This window comes from Epinephelus lanceolatus, chromosome 14, assembly GCF_041903045.1.
Source record: "Epinephelus lanceolatus isolate andai-2023 chromosome 14, ASM4190304v1, whole genome shotgun sequence".
NCBI lineage: Eukaryota > Metazoa > Chordata > Actinopteri > Perciformes > Serranidae > Epinephelus > Epinephelus lanceolatus.
Window position 1 is genome coordinate 35,697,834 of NC_135747.1, and position 14,504 is coordinate 35,712,337.

Genomic DNA, 14,504 nt, shown 5'->3' on the forward strand with positions numbered 1-14,504 from the left:
CATTAATGTTTAAATCTCTCGCTCATGACAATATGCACGCATCCTTCCACACGGTGATGCGGTTGGAGGGTGTAGCTCGGTAGAAAAACTAGAAACTAGTAAGACACTAGCTCTTACCATTAACATCAGCTGCCATAAAACTCCATCCTGATGGCGATGCCCCCGCAGTGGAAGTCCCTCACATCCAAGAGATCTTAAGGATCTTAAAAGCAGCTCCAAAACAGTCCCAACAATTTTTTTTTCTCAGCTTGTCCATGCTGTTCACTCCCGCTGACACAAATCTTGCGCCAAGCTTAGCTGACCTTTACCCTTATGTTTGACCTGATGTTATGAAGTTCTCAAGTCAGATCAGAGGATTTTGTCAAAGTTGCACATGTTCTGACAGGCACTTTAGCATATGCTGTTCAAAATTCATAACGAAGGTTCAGATAGCCCATTAGTTATGGTAAAATCCTGAATTAATTACAGACTGTGTTGTTCAAACCTTGTCAGTAGACGGTGCTGGAGCAGCCTCAGCCCTAATGTTTGGCCATGTTAGGTAATTCTAAGTTAAAATTAATTTTTTTAAAAACATACACCGTCCCTCTTGCAAATCCATGATGATATGTTGTCAGTCAAAAAGACAGATGTGGTGAATAAACATGAGGTAAACCATGGCTGACATTTGCTGTTGTGTTCTTCAATGGGTCGGGAGCTGCATAGAAATGACCCGCGCTGTCCCACTCGATAACATACTCAGAGGTTATTAGTATTACCTCAGCAGCCTGTGCCCTTGACCTGTGTTTTAAACCCGTGTGTGATTGAAGCTTTGTGAAGACGTCCGCCTGTGTACATGTGTGTCTGCGGTTGTACTGTGTGTTTGAAGCCGCCTCCTCAGCAGACCCTCCCTTTGATTGACAGGCGCCTCCTGCGTGACCCGGATCCTTTGATTGGCAGGAACATGCTGGAGAGGCGAGCAGCGGAGGGCATGTGTGTGGGTGGATGCTAACTTGAAAGAGTGTGGGAGGTGATTGTGAAACGGAGAAAGGTAGAAGGACGAGAAAAATACAGATCAGACACAACTTGAATGAGCACTTGCAGTTCCAACTTGTGTTTTAATCTGTTATCATCTTCTTTATATTTGTCTCATGTGAGAGGGCAGTTGGAGCCGTGGGTGGTGTATTATGTTGGGGTTTTTTTTGTTTTTTTTTGTGGTCTGATAATCTGATTTAACTTGTACTTGTTCCTTGTGTTGTGCTCCATGTGATACATCAGGGTCCATGTTGGAAACAAGTGGTTTTGCTTTCATACGCCATCGCCTCAGATGTGGTTTCACATATTTTATTGTAAAAATCAAACAACGGCTCAGTCAGTAGAAAGAGATTGGCAAACATAAGAGATAAAGATAGTGAGACAAAACAAGATGAGCACAGCAAGAAATGATTCAGAGACTCTGAACTAGATGAGAGTCTGATTATTTACAGGATTAATTCTGACAAAAGCTTGTGGAGAGTGTCACAGTGAGCGGGACGCTTGTAGAAAAATATCACATATCAGCCTCCCCAACTTTAGGGGGTATTATTGGGCAACCAGTCTTCATAATACAGCGTGGTGAAGAGAAGCGCTCATCGATAATGATGGTGAGACCTCAGAATGGATTTGGGTACAATAAGCCACACGTTAAAGGGTCCATCCCTATGTCCATTGCTCGAAAGCACATCCAAAATATACTCAACTTTGTACAGTGGAAAGGAAACAGGAATGAGCGAGTGCACCATTATCTGTATCTGTGTCTGTATCTGTTCAACCAACTAAATTATCTGTATCTGTACTCGAAATGGGTGGGGTTTATGTCAGAAGGGGGTGTGGTTAAATTGAAAGTGGGCTGGGCCTAATCAAAGGTTGTTATTTGAAGCATGGATTGACCAGAAGTTGCAATGTTTATTACCTATGAGAAAAGTATTTACAGAATGGCCTAAGAATTGAGCTTCAGATATTTTATCACAAGATTAATAGATTAAACACAGCTACCAAAATGGGGATGTTACTTTATCACGAGTACAGATAATGACACATTTTACTCGTATGATAGTCTTACTTTTAAAAAGTACATTATCTGTACTGTTATCTGCACTGGAGACTCATTTCATCTGAGTATTCTGCTCAACCCTAGGAAATAATGCCATTTTCAACACACAAGTTTAAGGTTATCCATAGACTTCATTATACAAAATCAAGATATACCCTGACGTATCTCCCATCTTTAATAAATACAACACATAAGGCGGCACTTTGTTCAACTCTCTGTCGTCATACCCAGAAATTCGGCCATTTTGGAAGAATATATTCAACACTTTTAGCGGTTCTATTGAGAATCAGCGCCCCTTCATTGGAGGGGTAGCTGATAGGTGTCCGTTTTCGCCTTGTGGTATGTTCTCTTCGTTTTTGGGTTGTCTGTCTGTCCCATTCTCGTGAACACATCTCAAGAACACCTTAAGGAAATTTCCCCAAATTTGGCACAAACGTCCACTTGGACTCAACGATGAACTGATTAGAATTTGGTGATCAAAGGTCAAGGTCATGGGCTGCCCTGGAAGCTCACCTGGTAGAGCCCTTTGCTGCATGTCCTCTTCTCTTTCTGCCCTCTTTTATACTGTCTGTCCTATCAAATAAAGGCCAAACTGCCAAAAATTGTAAAGGTCAACTTTACTGTGACATCATGATGTTCTGCAAATACACTTTTCTGGCTATTATTTAACGTCATATCTCAGGAACAGAAGGTCAAATACTGAATTGGTGACATTAACCTTGGGTGTCCATCTTGAAACTTTGTTGATTGAAGATGTGTGTGAAGCATCCATGTTATAGAGTTCGTAGCATTGTTTCAGCAACATTAATATTTGAAGCATTGTCTACTGTCATGACTACATGCGAGAGGGACAGAAATGATGTAAACTGTAACTTGACTGGGTGGAGGAAGCATACAACCATAAAGCTGCAATTTTAGTTTTTGACTTGACCTAACTTGACCAAGTCTCACATTTCAAGGTCTTTCTGGTTAAAACTATTGTTAAATTGCGGCTGTGATATAGTGAAATAATTCTAACTGTATTATAGAGGATTTACTGTCACTCTCTCTCCTCTCTGCTGCTAATGAATTATTCTGTGCATGGACAGAAAGGTATCGACTTCCAATCCAAATCCAAAGAGAGAGGATCTCTGTCCTCAAGCAACGAGAGTCTCACCCCTGGAAAATAAGTTAACTTTTTAAACTTTATCTGTTATCTACAATATCTGCTAATTTCCAAAGTTTGTCCAACCAACTTCACTGTGCTCTCAGCCAAATCAACATTTTGAATATAAATAAGCTTTAAAATGTAGCTACAGTTGGCTCAGGGCTGCTGGTAATTCCCCTCTCTGCGAGGAATGCACATTAACCATAGTAGAAATGGTAATGATGGCGAGAAGCACTGTCCCTCCATCCATTGATTTTCTGCTGCTTATCTGGGTTTGTTTAGAGCAGCAGCAGCAGCAGCAGCAGGCTGAAAGAAGTAGCTCAGATGTCTTTCTTCCCAACCACAAACTCCAGCATTATCCTGGGTTCACGTGTTAGAGTGAAATATGAAATCTATTTAGTATTTGTAAGGTTAGCCCTTGGGTCTGTTCAGCCCCCTTCAGACTTGACAAATAACCCTTCAATACCCACTAACATCTGGCTTGTATCTTTAATGGGAAAAGTTACAGTTGACATTCATTCCAGAGACAAATGAGTCTTCAGTAGTCACTGTATTTATTGGTTGCAGCTCTGAACGGCTTCAATCAGCAGTGATGGAAACATGACACCTGGATGGACACGCTAAAGCCCAGTTCAGACCAATGATTTGCCACAAGATGAAACCATTTTAGACTCTGCTGGTCAAATCACTGGTGTTAAGCTCATCACCTGTTTCAACAGCCAACCATGTTGAACGTGATCCACTAGGAAAACAAACTGAAAGGCATACTTGTCTATTACTGGCCTCCAAATGTGCCTGGCTTTAATGCCAATTTTTGTAGAGCCCACGGCTCTTTGCTACGTGTCATCCCCTCTTTCTCTCCCCCTTTCACACTTTATATTGTCCTATCAGTTAAAGGCAAAAGCCCAATGAAATATTCTTTTTTTTTCTTCGTCTTCTTTTTTTTATTAAATATCACAACCTTCACAAAATCAGAATTTCATCTTTTCGTTCTGATAATATTTGGAAAGTCTAGAAGAGCCACACGACTGAATCATTTCTTCCCCATTCACATAAGCAGAGCGCTAACTGTAGCCGGCTCCACCAGCGGAAGTCTCTTGTACACCTGCTGTATAGGCCACACACAGTGCAGAACAGTGCTAATAATCAGGGTCATATTTTACACTACAGTTGAACTTTTTTGGCTTCACACACCACAAAGAAGCTTTCATAGGAATACATTGGGTTCCACCTCCAACGCTGTATCTAATTCTCTTTATATATCCATCGTCCATCACCTATTTTAAGTGGGTTTACCTGCATTATAAAAACTTGCATATATGTCCTTATGTTGGTTAGGGCTGTCAAAAGCACCATGAAATTGAGTTAGAATATTTTTGAATTAATTTAGTAGAGTTCGAATAATATTCGAATTTATTATCTATTATTATATACACACGGATGAAAACACCCTTTCTGACCTCACTGAAGTCCCAGGTATGACCAACTTCTGCCTTGCCATCTGAGCAATGTTTGGATACTTCAATGCGTAGTTTTCCACCACAAGAGTGGATCCTGGTCGGCTCGTAGTGGTGTCTCATTCTGGTAATGTTTCATCTCTTCTTCAAAAAGGGTAGGCAGAGAGGCAGCAGGTGCAACACTCTCCCTGTATGTCTCCCCGAACAGGTCACGCATCGCGGACAGCGCAGTGGGTGGTGTTGGCGCAGCGGGCGCCTCTTCCTCCGTCGCTGCGTCCCTCTCTGGCCCGGCTTGCGCGCGAGCCATCTCCGCCCGAACGGGATTTGCCGTGATATACAACATTATTAATAGTATTAATTAATTATTAATGATATTCAAATTATCAAATTTAGGTTCGAACTAAAAAAAACATACATTCAAGTATGTTTCCAACTTCAATTTTTTTTTGACAGCCCTAATGTTGGTGGAGAGGGTACGAGTGGCCCAGAAAGCCTTCACATGGAAGGATCAGGAAGGCGTCTTGTTTAGATATTTTAGACCCACCTCATGTGGCTCCTTTGTAAGCAAAGTACGAATCATTCTGAGCAGATCTCTTTGGGGATTATTGAGCTCCTTACCATTAACCTAAAGGTGAGATCAGAAGCTCTCTGACATAAAATCCCTTTAGCTTCTTGTGACTCTTACAAGAGCTGCCGCTACCAGGACTGAATCCTCATTCCTCCACCTGGACGTGAAGCTCAACAGTCAAGTCAGGGTTGCTTCTTCAGCACCCTGGTGGAAGCTTTCCCTTTTGTGTCTTTACCCTAAAGGAAATACAGATCAACAGACGCTTTATTTGTGACAAATGACAGTAGATTGGTACGTAGGTGACTTTTCCTTCAAGAACATTCATCCTAGATTCTCCACTCATTAGTCACCTGAAGGAGCTCCACAAACCGCCAAGGTGCAGCGCCATTATAACCTTGACATGAAAGTGTTTTTCTTTCAGCCAGCAGACGCACAAATAACCACATGCCACTTTCAGTACTTCACCAACCAAGTATGATAATTTGGCGTGGTACAGAGCCACCAGAAGAGGGCTGGTGACCTGCCAGATGCTGGCGGAGCACAAATACTCAAGATGAATACAAAATATACCGGCATCCATCTAGGTCTGCTGGTTGTTTTCCATCCAGGATAGATCAGCGCTGATGAAGAGAGTTGTATCTCCAGCAAGGGGATATTCGTGATTATATGAAATTTTTTTCATGCAACGTTGAAAAGGAAAACATTTCATTGCAGTCACATGCATCGTTAACTGCCAAATAACACCCCAGAGAAAGTCTGCATTATTGTGAGTGCTTTAGTGGTGCTGATGCTGCATGAGCACTCTGAATAAAACATGTGGGAAATATCTGTTGCAGCAAAATGCCAGGGTTGTGAGTCCTAAAATACTTAAAATAACAAACACACAGACTTGATATTGCCATCGTAATTGTGCTAGGGTCTTTTTGATTGGCTCACTTACAGAAAATAATTTTATTCCACCAATTACAAACAAGTCCGAGAGGATTTAAACTCATTTATAAAATATGTTTCCAAATGTGAGTAAATCTGTACCCAGTATTTTCTTTATTTTAAAGTCGCTTCCTCACGACTAGCTGTTATTTTCAGTGTAAATATATGAACTCAGTCACCCACATGTACGTTCAGACATGAACACACACACACACACACACACATCAGCACACTCTGCCTTCAGTAATGACTCCAAGGTTGTTTGTGCTCTCAGTGTGACTAAAGATGAATAATTCATGGCTCCTTCGTCTTTCTCTCGTCCCCCCCGTCTTTGTGTATCCCTCCATTTACCTACGGGCATGTTAATCACATACAGAGAAGAATCCCTTTAGATGAGACACAAAGCATCTGCATCAGATATCGAATATGATTACACAGAGCTGAGGAGATAGCCACACGTCGAGGATGAAGGATATCACAGTGTCCCTCTGTGAAGTCGGAGCTAAATGAAGATTGCATCCCCAGCTGGCCCTTTGAGATCATAAGGCAGTGGTGGAAAGTAACTAAGTACATTTCAAGTACTGTAGTTAAGTACAGTTTTTCAATATTTGTGCTTTACTTGAGTAATTCCCTTGTCTTCTAAGTCATATTTTTACTCCGGGGCATCTACATGTCCTTAAAAAGTCTTGTAATATCTTAAATTCAATTTTCTAAATCAGTGGTCGCCAACTGTTGGGTTGTGGTCCAAAATAGGTTGTGGGTCTATTCTGAATGGTCCGCAAGTGACTTGTGAACGCATCAGCTTTGTAACAAACACACTTTATTTTTCAGTACAGTGAATTTCCAGCACAAAGCTTTTATTTTGAAGTGCTGTTTCCTGCTGTAGGGTGAGTGACTAACGAACGACTACTTGACAGCAAGGCAGGGTTAAGCCGTAAAAATGTTCTAAATTTAGTGTACACTTAAGCTGATGTTGACGCTATTGCTTTAAGTAAATGATCTGAACACTTTTTCCGCCACTGGCACTAGGAGCTCCTAAGGAAGAATGAAATTTCGGATAATTTTACCACCTATTTACTTAATTTGTTAGTATAAAGTAACTCTGAATAACTGCAGAACAAAAAAGATGTATTTTTGCACAAATGCAAATGATTAGTTGACATTCACAAACATAAACATTAAACATGATAGATAAATCAAACTATAAAGAATAGTTGCCTTTTCAGTTATTGTCAGAAAGTATCTTCTGTCATGCTGGTATGGTTCAGCAAATCTTAGGAGCACAAATTTCTTTTCTTTGTGTAATATAGTGAATAATATTTTATAGGTCAGTAAAATTGCCCCTGAAATAGACCAAAGTGTCATTAAAAAATCAAATCAAGTGGGGCTCGAAACTCCCTCTGGAGAAAATAAGTTATTTTCATAGTGTGATCAGAATGAGTGTTGGCTGCGTCCCATCCTCTCTATGTGGCGTCCTGCAAATTAGGACAGCCATGAAAGCTGTGTAAACTTTCAAGAGGACGAGTGGGGACAGTGAAATGTGAGCCCATCAGGGAAACGGTAAACAAAAACGAAAAAATGAGTGGGATGAATGCTGCCAATATATCGTGGGTGTGGAGAAGAAAAAAAAAACCCTGGGTTTGGGTAGATGCTTTTGATGCCATATGTTTCTCTCTGCCAGTGACTTTCAGGCAAAGTCGAAGAATGAATAATTCACTTTGGCTTTCTCATTTGTCCGTCTCTTGCTGTTTTTCCTTTCTACCTTTGTTTCCTGCACTTTTTTAACTGTTTTTATTTCCTCTCTGTCTCTGCAGATCACACCTCAGTTGGAGGACTTGGGGACAGTTTTTACGAGTACCTGCTGAAGGCGTGGCTCATGTCAGACAAGACCGACACAGAGGCCCGCAAGACTTATGATGACGCCATTGAGGTACAGCCCAACACATCTGCATATGTTTTACAGACACTTCCTTTTAAAGGGATAGTTCAAATCTTTTGAAGTGGGCGGGACTGAACCCAGGGGCCCCCGCTCTACCAGGTCAGCTAGTGGGCGCCCCCATTTATGGCCCCGTGCTAATAAATCTGAGGAAGCCACGCCACATTTCACTGAATCTCGACTCTCAATCTTTCAGTTTAACCAGCTTTAACTTGTATGATGCTGCAACAGTCATGAGATCAATCCAGTCCTTATACCAAGGTTTGAGTTTATTTTTTCCAGTTCCTTGTATAATCTTGGGTGCAATAAGGAAGCCTGCAAGAGCCAATCCAAACTGTGCCTTTGCAAGTTGCGCTGCTAGAACAGATTTGTCTCCAAGAAGGTGAAAATGTGATGTACTCTGGTCAAAAATGGGGAAACCCTTAGGGCACATTCACACCAGGATAGTCCGGGGGACTCGGTTCGATTGGGCGGGGGAATTCATTTGGTTTGGTTCACTTTTACACTGCACTTTTTAAAGCGGACCAAACCACCTGGACAACGTCACGCAGTTACAACAGCTGCTTGTCTGGGGGCGGCATTGCCCGAAAGGACCACTGACCAGGAAGCAAAAAGGCATGAGGAAGAAGAAAACCCTGCTCATCGATTGGCCAGGACTGAAAACGGAAATTCCATCCCCTTCAGCCGGCTTGGTCACCACAAACACAAGGAGCAACACCAAATTTATACAGTCTTGGGGTTTCTGTTTTTACTTTGGTGTTCAAACCTAGAAGCTGCCCAGTATGAGCAGCAGGCGAGGCAATGAGCGGTTCGTGCTGTTGGCTTTGTTTTTCTTCTACCAAAATGCACTGCGCTCTACGTCACTTCCTCTCTTTGGTTTGCTGGATAGTCTGTTTGCATTTCCCACTGTAAGCGAACCGCACCAGGGTTCACTTGCAAGAGAACTGAGACCCCCAGTTTTCAAGCAGACCAGGGTTTGCTCGTTTGGTCTGCACCAGAGTTCGATTGAGCGTTCACACTACTCCAAATGAACCAAACTACCCATGTAATCGGACCAGGGTTCATTTTAAGCAGACCAGATAGCACCAGTGTGAATGGGTCCTTACATTTCCAACACTCATCACTTTGAATCGGACAAAGTTTTGTTCCTGTCCCATTGTTCAGCAAAAGGCAACTGACTATTAATAACGGTAGGGTGACCATATTTTGATTTCCAACAAAGAGGACACTCGGCCCGGTCATGACATAGCCTACTTAAATGATACTCGCAGTTTACTCAAAGATGCCTTATCATTTTAATAGGCCTATAGCCTATTTAAAGTTTATATGTATGGATAGAAAATTCAGTTATATTACAAAATAATATCTCTCAAAGACAGAAATTCAGGTAGGCCCCTATAGGGGACACATACACACACTAGAGTGTGGCGATCCGAGTCCGACGGTACCGACAGGTCGGGCCGGGTTTGGTCAAAATTGTATAAATTGTATTCGGGCTCGGGTCGGATTCGGTCAGCTTTCAGTGAAAATGTAGTGTAAAAATAAATAAAATCCTATTGTCTGTCCTGTTTGTTGCTTGGGCACTGTTATTTACGTGACAACACCTGAACATAACACACACAGACACACATTGGCTGTTTGTTTCTACCTCTCCCCTCGCTGGAAGTCTCGGACCTCCAGCCGCCTGCCTCTGCCTTGATTAAACGCTGAAAATAAAATAAAAGAGGGAGACAGGTGTCTCCTATTTTATCTTATTTTGTTTTATTTCTCCCTCTCCTCTCGCTGGAAGCCTCGGACCTCCCGCTCCCGTCTCAAACACGGAGGTCTCCCTCTCCGCTGAAAACCAACGGGGCACGCCCGGCCTGTTAAATAACCTGTAACCACTGTGTGACACAAACTCAGTGCTTTAGTAATTAAATAATGTCGGGCTTGGGTCGGGGTTTGACTAAAGATAGACCGATATATCGGGCCGATATTTGAGTTTTTTACTTGTATCGGCATTGGCCAATACGCGCGTGGGTTCGCAGATTTATTTTTCCCTGGCATGATTTACAGACAGGCATCCATGGGCAGCTCTGTGTTGCCAGAAGACCCTGCAGTGCACATGCAGCGAATCCTACTGTGTACAGTAGTTGTTGTTTTATTTATGCTTCATTTTAAATATTTGTTTATTTTATAAAGACATTACTGGAAGATTTAAGAGCACTGAACTCTTTTTTTTATTTGAATGTGTAATAATAATAATAATAATATTCTACCTGTTCTACCTCAACTTTCCATCTTGTTTTAGTATTTTTTACTGTTCAATAAATGTTTCTTATTTTAAACTTGAGACCTGTAATATTTGTTATCATTGTGTCATTTTTTTGATGTAAATTGAGGGAGCAAAAGCAGTATCGGCCCCAATTATCGGCTCAAGAAAATTGGCAGTCTATAATCGGTCATCGGCTAAGGGTGATGGAAAAAAATCGGTATCGGCATCGGCCCTAAAAAATCCATATCAGTCTATCCCTAGTTTTGACAGAAATATGCGACCCGTGCCGCACTCTAACACACACACACACACACGCACACACACACGGAAAACCCCCGTACGCCCCGGACAGGACGTGAAAAGTGGACATGTCCGGGCAAAAGAGGACGTTTGGTCAGCCTAAATAACGGTAATAATAAAAAGCTGCACAGCTGCAAATGCAGCTCAAACTGGATTGTGTCTGAGAGGGTCTGAAGAAGAGTTAATGCGATACCTATGATTATGATTGATGATGATCATACTTTTTGCCCCCTCTGTCAGTGATGCGTGTGCCCGTAGCAAAGGTACTGATTTAAAGCATTTAAGTGAGGTGGGCAGGTTACAAAAAGAAGGTGTGCTTGTGTTTTATTCCACCTAAAGTGAGAGCAGATTCAGCAGGGAGCAGATGTCAGTGGTCTGTAGCTGATGAAGATGTCTGTCAATCATTAAGAGTGTCACAGAGTGAGCAGAACAGATGCTACAGAGCGAAGGGCGAGGGATGTGGCTGCATTTTAAATTCTGCACTCACCACTTTGTTCTGTTTTCTTCCTCTTCTTCTTCCCCGCCCTCTTACACATGCACTCAATGTCACTGCCCCATTCACACAACTTAACCCCATTAATACATTCACACACACGTACACACACTTAATATTCCGTTCACAACCTCCGTTCACATTCTTACTTTAATACTGTCATTCCACATTTTCTGACCTTACCTCTTGTCATATGCACATTCTCACTCAAACACACATTTCACACATCCTGATGTGTTGTTTCAATCGCTGTCTGCATACAAATACACACACACACACACACACACACACACACACACACGTACACTCAATATTTCATTTGTAACCTCTGTCCACATCCTCACTGAAAACATACTTCTTCATTCAACTTTCTTGGATCGTCTCATTTACCAAATGCACACACTCTACCTTCCAGGCCATCGAGCGCCACCTGATACGCAAATCCAACGGCGGTCTGACTTTCATTGGTGAGTGGAAGAATGGCCACCTGGAGAGGAAGATGGGCCACCTGGCCTGCTTCGCCGGCGGCATGTTTGCGTTGGGAGCTGACGGCTCACCCGACGACAAGGCCGGACACTACCTGCAGCTGGGAGCCGAGATCGCACACACCTGCCACGAGTCCTATGACAGGACAGGTGAGCAGACACACACACACACACACACACACACAGCACTTTGAGTCTGAATGAAACCAGCATGTTAGCAGAGTACAGATTGTCTGTAACTTTATATTTGAAACAACTGTTCAACTACAGAGTTTTTTTTTTTGGTTTTGTTTTTTTTTCACATTTGATTACACTGGTGTTTCTTACACTGAAGCCAATATTATTATTGCTTTAATGTGCAGTAAATGCATTCCTATAACCTCAAAGCCTCGTTTCCACCGAGCAGTTCAGTTCAGTTCAGTTCGTCAGACATTAAAAAAGTATTACTGCGTTTCCACTGTCAAAAGTTGTTGATGGCACCGATAGAACACTTCAGGTCTGTCACGTAATTGGTCACCTCTGTGTTGAGGTATCTGGCACACTGATCCGGTAATGTAAAGCTAGAAACACTCCAGTCTGCTGATTGGTCCAGAGGAGATAGTCACCCTTGCTTGACAAGGACTGGTGCACAAATGCACCTGCTATTTTTAAATGTCCCATCGATTGCAACAGAGACTGTAAACACTCCAGTCTGTGTTTTTGTGCTCTGAAAGTGTCGCCGTGCAACCCCTTTTCTAGGATAATTAACAACATGCAGATGAATAAATAATGTTGTGTGTCATATATTTTTGTATTCTACTTTTATGATCGTGGCGAGTTAAAACAGACAACTACTTCACATATGTGCAACTAGATGAGACGGTGTATCATCTCTATGCAACAACTCTCTGTACTTCTGTTCTGATTTGCAGCTTTTCGGGCTTATTTTGTGGCTGAATATAATTTGTAGCTTCTTAAAATATGAATGAGGATAGTGATAGTGAGATACAGGCTATAGCTGCATTTGTAGTGATGAAATGGCTAAGAACAGAAACAAAATGAGCATCAGATAAGAAATACGCCATAGGAATATGTGATAATATGAGCATGTATGTGCGAGCAGCAGCAGCAGCAGCAGCGACCCACCGTCCGACACTGGCACACTGCGAGGACAGAAACAGAAGGCTCGGCAGAGATGTAGCACCTGCTGCAGCGAGCAAACATGCTTTCTGTGGTCACTTTGACTTGACCAGCAGACTTCACTACAAGCCAATCAGCTGTTGAAACAGTTGACGTGCTTTACGTTCTAAAACCAGCCGTTGGCAGTTTGACCAGCTGAGTTGCAGGTGACACCATCAGCCGGCTTAAGTTGAGCTCAGATCGGCCAGTTCACATCGCTGCATCTTTTCTCTGCAATGTTCTAAAACAGTTTGAAGATGTTGTGCAGCTGCAGTGATTTCAGGATCACAAGCAGTAAAACTACCTAAAGGACATAAATTCATAGTGTCTGTCTTAGAAAAGCTTTTTTTAGAGAGACAGAGACAGTGGTAGGTCGATTGGTCATGTTTTTACATTTTCATTTGCTGGAAGAGTAAATATATATATCATCCATTCAAAGGAGACCTTTAGAAAAATACCTGCTCGGGATGTTTTCCCCGACGAGGATCAATAGTTGTCAGCAAAAGAAACACCAGCGTGTGATCTTGCATCATGATTGTATGTGTAAAGTGTGTGTGTGTGTTTGCTTAGAAATCGTGAGGTTGCTCTGAGAAAGAGGGGAGGTTGCCATGGCAACAAATGAAGATGGGGAGACAGAGAGAAGAGGAAGAGAGCGGGAGGAAGAGGAAGAGGGAACTTTCTGGTTAGGTGGCAGGGAGTTTGATCGCAACGGTCAGGCTGTCTAGAGTTGGGTCTGTTGGTTCTTAATGAGCAGTCACAGCAGCCATCGAGTGTGTGTGTGTGTGTGTGTGTCAGAGTGTGTTAATCTTTTCACAGACAGTCCTGTCACCACCTCCTTCATCTTCTCAGTAATTTTCCACTCTTAATGTCCATCACACTTAATTGGCGGTGCTTGTAAAAAGATGAACATCCAGTAAATTCTATGAGTTTGGGGTTTTTTTTAATTTCTTATAATCACACACACACACACACACACACACACACACACACACACACACACTAATTCATAATCAGCCCTGACCTGTTATCACCAGCAGCTGAACCATGAAGACAGACAAGGAGCAGAAGATGATGTTTATTTCCTGTCTCCTGTTTCCTGTCTTAATCATTGTTTTCCTGTTGCTGACTTTCTTCCTTTGTCTCTCTGATCCCTGTCATTAACTCCCCCTTCTCCATCTCTCCTCCCCCATCTCACCCTTCCTCTACTCTGCTTGTTCTTCATGTTTGTCCTTTTTCTGTCCTCCCTTCTCCCTCTTGTTTGTCTTGTTGCCTCCCTTCTGTCCTTCTCCATCTTCCTGTGTCACCTCTTGTCCCTCCCCTCTTTCCCTCTCTACCATTCCCCACCTCCACCTTTCTTTTCTCCCCCCAGTGTTGAAGCTTGGCCCGGAAGCCTTTAAGTTCGACAGCGGCCTGGAGGCGGTGGCCGTACGGCAGAACGAGAAGTACTACATCCTGCGGCCGGAGGTCATCGAGACCTACTGGTACATGTGGCGGTTCACCCACGATCCCAAATACCGGCAGTGGGGCTGGGAGGCAGCACAGGTAATTAGCAGACATATATATATAGAGAGACATTTTATCATTTTAACATTTTATTGTTGCTCTGTACAACGTGAAGGATCTGGTGAGACATCTGTTGGATTTGCTCCGCAGCTCAAAACAAGAATATTTGTAAGCCGCGTTCTCCGAGAACAAAAAGCAGCTAAAG

The 14,504-nt window shown here is 42.6% G+C and overlaps 1 protein-coding gene across 1 annotated transcript in view; it reads left to right on the top strand.

The window, feature by feature from the left end:
* man1a2 (mannosidase, alpha, class 1A, member 2) overlaps positions 1–14,504 on the top strand; it is a 209,227-nt gene that overhangs the window by 177,161 nt on the left and 17,562 nt on the right. The window contains exons 9-11 of the mRNA XM_033617549.2: positions 7,985–8,100; positions 11,569–11,788; positions 14,166–14,338. Of these exons, the coding sequence (XP_033473440.1) occupies positions 7,985–8,100; positions 11,569–11,788; positions 14,166–14,338 (509 nt within the window). The remainder of the gene's footprint in view (positions 1–7,984; positions 8,101–11,568; positions 11,789–14,165; positions 14,339–14,504) is intronic.